A 6,731-nucleotide genomic window follows, 5' to 3' on the forward strand; every position below is an offset into this window, starting at 1 on the left:
ACTTTTATTATACCGGAAGTGTGTACGTTTATTTATTTTTAAAAAATCGAGACCGTGTTATAGAAACAACAATTAATGTATAAAATCATGAATATACTAGTAAATAACTGTCTTAATTTCACAACAGAGTTGCTGGGTGTTCTTAAAAAAAAAAAAAAAAAAGATCGAAGCATTGTTTTCCATACCTATGCTTTTATTTTCAAAAACGGCGACCGGATGTGTCTTTTTGCTCTAGCTAGCTTGACATGCATGACAGCTCGTACTACCGTGTTAGTTTGTTGCAGTAAACTCGTCTGGTGCTGCTGTCTGCGTTGACAAACAACCTCGCAGTTGTCTAAACGGACTGAAAATGCTGTCCTACATCATTGGTGTAAGTATACTTTGATAAAAGTAGCAGACTTTTTTTTTATTTTAGCAAATTCCTCTGTGTAAGCTCACGCTACCGTTAGCTAATGTTTAGTTTTCCTAACATAGTTCTGCTGGAAGCTTGGCTCGGCCTGCCCACAGGAATTACCATGACTCATTTCTCCTGTTATGGATTAAACAAAAATGACTTGACTTTAGCCAGACAACGCCCTGCAGAGGTCTCAAACAGCTGGTAGCTAATGCTAGCATGGTGGTCTGAGTCATTCTCCCGCTTTTGACCTTTATCACACAGCTGATCCGGGGCGGCTTTGATAGCATCATCAACCTCATCTTCAGACTGTTCTTCTCCAAGAGGAGACCTGCCATCACCTTAGAGGACCCCAACATTAAGTATGCACTGCGGCTGTTAGACAAACAGGTAACGAATCGCCTTAAAACCCAGGAGTTTGCACTAATATCTTGCACCAAAACGCCTTGTTCCTAGTTCATAAACGCAGCAGATGCGTTCAAGCGCCTCTGTTACTTTGTTGGGTTTTGGCATGCTTATTCAATGCAGCTTTCATTCTGAGAAACTGACTGTGTTTTTTTGTGCTTATTCAGATCGTCAGCCATGATACAAGGAGGTTCCGCTTCGCCCTGCCTTCTCCTGAACACGTCCTCGGTCTCCCCATCGGTCAGTGTGTGCACCCACACAATCAGTATCAGTGTTTAACATATGGAACCAAGCACCAACCACACCTATACACTGCTAAGAACAAATACACAGCACATAGCACCAGAGAATCAAACTATAGCATTACACAAATAAGTATATGATATGTATAGATGATGCAGACAGATCTCTCTGTTAATTAGAAATATATCAATTAGAGCTGCAAAGATGAATTGTTTAGTCAATTGAAAGAGACTTTATCCAGCTATTTTAATAATAATTACAGTTAAATGTTTCAGTCATTTTTCAAGAACAAATGTCAAACATTCACAGGTTTCAGCTTCACAGATCAAAGCTACTCTTCTTCTTATGGTTTGATAGTAAACCTGATATCTTTGGGTTTTGGACAGTTTGTTGTTTTTTTTTAATCTGGACGAAACAGTTAATTGAGAAAATAATCAGCAGATGAATCAATAATGAAAATAGTCACCAGTTGCAACCCTGAAATTAAAGTCTAGGAGGAGAGGAAAAGGTAAATATGTGCAGTCATTTGATATATTTACATTGACCGTTTTATTTGACCATCATTAATATTCAGTTTATTATCTTATGTGACACAGAGAGACCAGTGACTCCTCACCTCTGAGAAGCTGGGAGCAGAGACTGTGCAGAACTTTTGTTTGAAAAATGACTGAAATGATGAATCAATCAGTGTCACCTTTTGTTTTAACATAAGTTTTACAACACATTGTGCTGTTGGTAGTAATCAGGAATATCCGATGTGAAGCTGCTGCCTTCAGCTGTACTCAGTTGTTGATCTGTGTTTTTGTCTCCAGGGCAGCACATCTACCTGTCTGCAAAGATTGACGGTAAACTGGTCGTCCGTCCATACACGCCGGTGTCCAGTGATGATGACAAAGGCTTCGTGGACTTGGTGGTGAAGGTACGGCCTCGAGGAAAGTTGTTTCTGTTTAAATTTAAAACAGTCAATGTATCTTTCTGAGCTAGTTTCTCCTGTCGCACCTTGTTTACAGATTTACTTTAAAGATGTTAACCCTAAATTCCCTGAGGGTGGGAAGATGAGTCAGTACCTGGAGAGCCTCAAGATCAACGACACTATTGACTTTAGAGGACCCAGCGGTCTTCTCGTTTACAAGGGCAAAGGTGAGAACAACAGCACAGTGTACTTATACAACAAAGGAACTGTGGTCAGTTTGCTAATGATACATATTGAGCTTCAGATGTTTGATGCTGTTGCTTTTCCTCCACAGGAGTTTTTGCCATTCAGCCAGATAAAAAGTCTCCAGCTGTGACTAAGACGGCCAAACATGTGGGCATGATCGCTGGAGGGACAGGTACGGGAAACTTCCAGTTTAATTTATACTGTAAAAATGTAACAACACGTCTCATCTCTTGAGGAGTGTAGTCAGTTGTCAGGGCTGCAACTGTGATTAATTAAGACAAATAAAGGCAGCAAATGCTCACAACTGAGAAGCTGAAAATAGGGATTGTCAGAGTTAAATGATTACTCTGTTAATTTTCTGTCACTCAACTCATCTGTTAATTAACCAAATGTTTTAGCTCTAATTGATTTTTTAAATATATTAGTGGAGAGGGCTTTTTTCAGACAGTGAACCTGCTCCACTGGAAAATCCTATAAATTTGCTTCTCCTCTGATGTTGCTGTATCATTGCTGAGCAATAAACAACAGAGAGGAGCCTTTGATGGCAGAAAAGTGAAGTGCATTTAAAATGCAGGATACAGCTGGAGGAGCGACACTAAGCTTTATTGGAACACCTGTGCACCTGCTTAGTCATGTAATTATCCAATCAGCCAATCATGTGGCAGCAATGATGTAGATACAGTTAATGTGATCTCAGTGACGTGGTCTGAGGATTTCTGAAAAATAATGAATTTGATGCAGAGTCAGCTTCAGGGTATATCACATCCACATCAACATGATGCAGCAAAAACAGGGAGAGACTGAGCAGAGTCTGATCCAGAATCAGGTGTGGCACAGTAGATTAAGGGGCTATGTCCCGCCTTCTTGGGATTAGACAGGAAGTAGTTTCCAACAATAGTATATTTGTCTGTTGGGTAGTGAGGTCACTGTCAATCAGACCACACCCACACAGTCCTGGTGTTTCAGTGTTAAACTCTGATTAAATGATAACTGAAGATAAACATTTTTAACTTTTAACATTTTTCAGTCAGGAATATTTAATGTTGTATATTTGAAGTCAATTCTTTCCCTCAAGTAGAACCAGGAGGTAAAAGCACGGCCAAATAGTTGTGGCCACACTGTTGATTTAATGTATAAACAAAGTTATTTTAAGTCTGAGGACAAAAATGTGACCTTTTTCTGTAAAAACCTTGCACCTCATTCTTTTTCCTCCTGTTTTCTGACAGGGATCACTCCCATGCTGCAGCTCATCACAGCAGTGATGAAGGATCCACAGGACAAGACAGTTTGTCACCTGCTGTTTGCCAACCAGGTGAGTCCCATCAGCCTCATGTTTGAAATGTAACTGTTTGCTTTGCTGATATAATTGGCCAGGAGAGGCTTGTATCAAACAGAGGTGGAACACTGAGTGCAGTCGGCCGGTTCATAAACACCTCTTCATGTTTCTTTGCTCTCAGACTGAGAAAGACATCCTGCTGAGGCCGGAGCTGGAAGAGATTCAGGTCAACCACCCAGATCGGTTCAAGCTGTGGTTCACCCTCGACAGGGCACCTGACGGTAAGTTCCCCAACAACACGTCATGAAACCTGAGATCAGATTGTATATTACAAGAGCCAACACTGACATATCAGGTGTCTGACGGTCTCGTGCAGAGCAGATACTCTAAAGTCTTATACATCAGACATTTAAGAAACTGGCATCAGTAAAACATGACTGTGCATCAGTTAATCTACTAATCATTTCAACTCTACTTCTACTTATGTGAAACACAGAGGAAGTAACTTTTGATGTTTTGCTTGATACTGAAGCTCAGAGACGCCTGTGGTGTATGTTTGACTAAACTGAAGAAGCTCAAGCCACACATTAATTTCATGACTGTTTATTTAACTTTTTCTGTCTTCCTGTAGTTCTGTTCAACAGGTGAATTATTAACCTGTTTTCACTATTACTTCAGGACAGATTTGAAAACAGACACAACAGCAGGCGAGAGATGTCAGATAGAGATATTCAGTTTTATTAAAATATCAAACTTTTTTCTTCAGCGTTTCAATTTGTAGATCTTAAAAAAAAATTAAAAGCATCTACTTTGACATTACATTTCTCATTCTGACCATATTTACATGAGCATTTTTGCTAAATATGGTCTGTAGTTCCAGACCATGTTTGCTGATTTTCTTTTTTTTTTGTTTTTTCCACATTTGTAAATTTAATATCTTGCTGATTAATCAATGATGAAAATAATTATTAGTTGTAGCTGTACTGCAGTGATGGTGGAAGAAGTATTTAGATCCTTTATTTAAAAAAGAAATACTGAAATATTTAAGAATATTCTCACAAGTAACAGTCCATCGTTTACTGTAGTTAGTCACCTTCCACCACTGTATGTCAATACTGTCTTCACCAGTAGGTGTCAGTAGTGTACACTGTTAAACGAGTAATGAATGTATTGGGGTTAGAGCTAGATGACAAGTCACATTTTGCCATCACTAATATGGATTCTAATAAACGCGGGTTCTTCTCTGTGTTTCAGACTGGGAGTACAGCCAAGGCTTCATCAACGAGGACATGGTCAGGGACCACCTTCCTCCTCCCAGTGATGACACCATTATTCTGATGTGTGGACCGCCGCCGATGATCCAGTTTGCCTGCAACCCCAACCTGGACAAAGTGGGCCACTCCAACAGCCGCCGGTTCGCCTTCTAGACGTCGTCCACGCCCAGGAATCGAGGTTTGAGAATTAAAGGCGGTTAATTATTGTAAAACTTAACTCCAAAAAGCATTAAGCACTCATACAGTTACAGTGGGTGTTGCACTATGTATACTATATTTATGCCATGATATTCATCATGCAACAGAATCACAGCACGGACCAATTCGTGTCAGTAGTAAGTGTATGAAGGGAGGAAGATGCTGGATGTTTGAGCTTGTTTAAAGAGGCAGATGTGGAGTAGAGTTTGTCAGATGGGAATAGGATGACTAGACATTTTAATGTTGTTGGCTTGGAAAATGTGATTCTGAATCTGTTGCAAACAAACCCACTGTCCTGCTGTGGCCTCAGTTTGGTTTCAATATCAGAAGAGTTGAGGTTTACTGGCTGTTTTCTGAGTGCCTTAACACTTGCAAAGCTTTTTTTATGCACAGTTTTAAAAAAATTGTGACCGCTTGCTTCATTTATACGGAATCATTGATTATTCCATCATGGCTGTTGAACGTGTTAGAGTTAATACCTGATGTTAATCTGTTGTCACATCAGATATGTCTATATTTTGCTAAAACACAGTGATTTGTTGATCGTGATCTGGTTACTGAGGACATGTTTTTGCTGCAAGTCTGGCATCAGTGGCTACTTGTGTTTGGATATGCAATATAAATGCTGACTGCTACTGAATTATTGACGCTTTGAGTTGTATTTTGTATTATGACAGCCCCAAGATAAAGCTAAATATCATCCTCATGTACATGTGTTATGTAATAACATTTATATTACATTGTTATTACATTGTAATTACATTGTAATTACAATGTAATAACAATGTAATTGGTGTTATCAAGAGAAAAGACAAAATAAAAACGTATTTTCTCATTTTTATTACCAAAAAGTTAAAAACACAACATAGAATAAAAGCATGATTTGGTATGCTAGATATTTGCTAGAGAGTTTGGTCATTCCTAGTATAAACAATGACTTTGGTTTCCATGTTCACTTTTATTCATGCTTCTGCTTAAAAGTTACATTTTAGGAAACATGTCTTTTTGCTTTCTTGCTGAGAGGTTAGAAAACAAATACCACTCATCGTGCATTAAATATGAAGCTACAGGAGATGGTAAGTTGAGGTTAAAGGTTGGAAACATGGAGGAACAGTTAGCTTAGCTCTATGCAAAAGTTAAAAACACCTACTAGCACCTCTAAAGCTCACTAACATTTCTTTAGGAACACTTACATGCTGTAAATTTTGTGGTGAGCAGTGTACAAATTCAACAAGTGAAATACAACTGAGCTGAAGAAGTGCTGGTAAGTGTGTTTAACTTTTGGATAGCGCCAGGCTAACTGTTTCCCCCTGTTTCTAGTCTCAGTCACCTCCTGGCTCTTCATACTTAAAGGCACAGACATGAGTGGTTTTGGTCCTCTTACCTCATTCCTGGTGAGAAAGCAATTTAGCACATTTCTCAAAATGTCAAACTGCTGGAAAAACAAACATCTTCACTTTCTCTAGCAATATGTGGCCACAAACTGTTTTGATGTGAGAATTTCTGTGTTAACCCCAATAACTGTAGCTGAGTGAAATCATGTGTGTGGTGTTTACAGCTTTGAAAACATTTTTTAAAGCTGTGAGCACCAGACACAAAATTCCATTCACAGCCATAGTATCAGAGTGGAGACAAATCTGAGGGTGTTTTCATACCTGAGAGTCCGAACCATGGCTCATGTTTTTATTACATCGTTTACATCTGGTAAAGCGTTGTAGTTTAACACTGCAATTTTGCAAGTGCACTGAAAACTTGAAATGACATACCTACATCCTGTCATCA

The 6,731-nt window shown here is 39.0% G+C and overlaps 1 protein-coding gene across 1 annotated transcript; it reads left to right on the forward strand.

The window, feature by feature from the left end:
- The first annotated feature begins 205 nt into the window (after positions 1–205).
- LOC108873750 (NADH-cytochrome b5 reductase 3) lies at positions 206–5,845 on the forward strand. The gene is made up of 9 exons (XM_018662044.2): positions 206–370; positions 659–784; positions 967–1,039; positions 1,855–1,961; positions 2,053–2,182; positions 2,290–2,373; positions 3,428–3,513; positions 3,659–3,758; positions 4,732–5,845. Exons 1-9 carry the CDS (start codon positions 350–352, stop codon positions 4,902–4,904), a joined length of 900 nt encoding a protein of 299 aa, XP_018517560.1. The 5' UTR covers positions 206–349; the 3' UTR covers positions 4,905–5,845.
- The last annotated feature ends 886 nt before the right edge of the window (positions 5,846–6,731 follow it).

The sequence above is a fragment of the Lates calcarifer genome, linkage group LG18 (genome assembly GCF_001640805.2).
Source record: "Lates calcarifer isolate ASB-BC8 linkage group LG18, TLL_Latcal_v3, whole genome shotgun sequence".
In the NCBI taxonomy this organism is placed as follows: domain Eukaryota; kingdom Metazoa; phylum Chordata; class Actinopteri; family Centropomidae; genus Lates; species Lates calcarifer.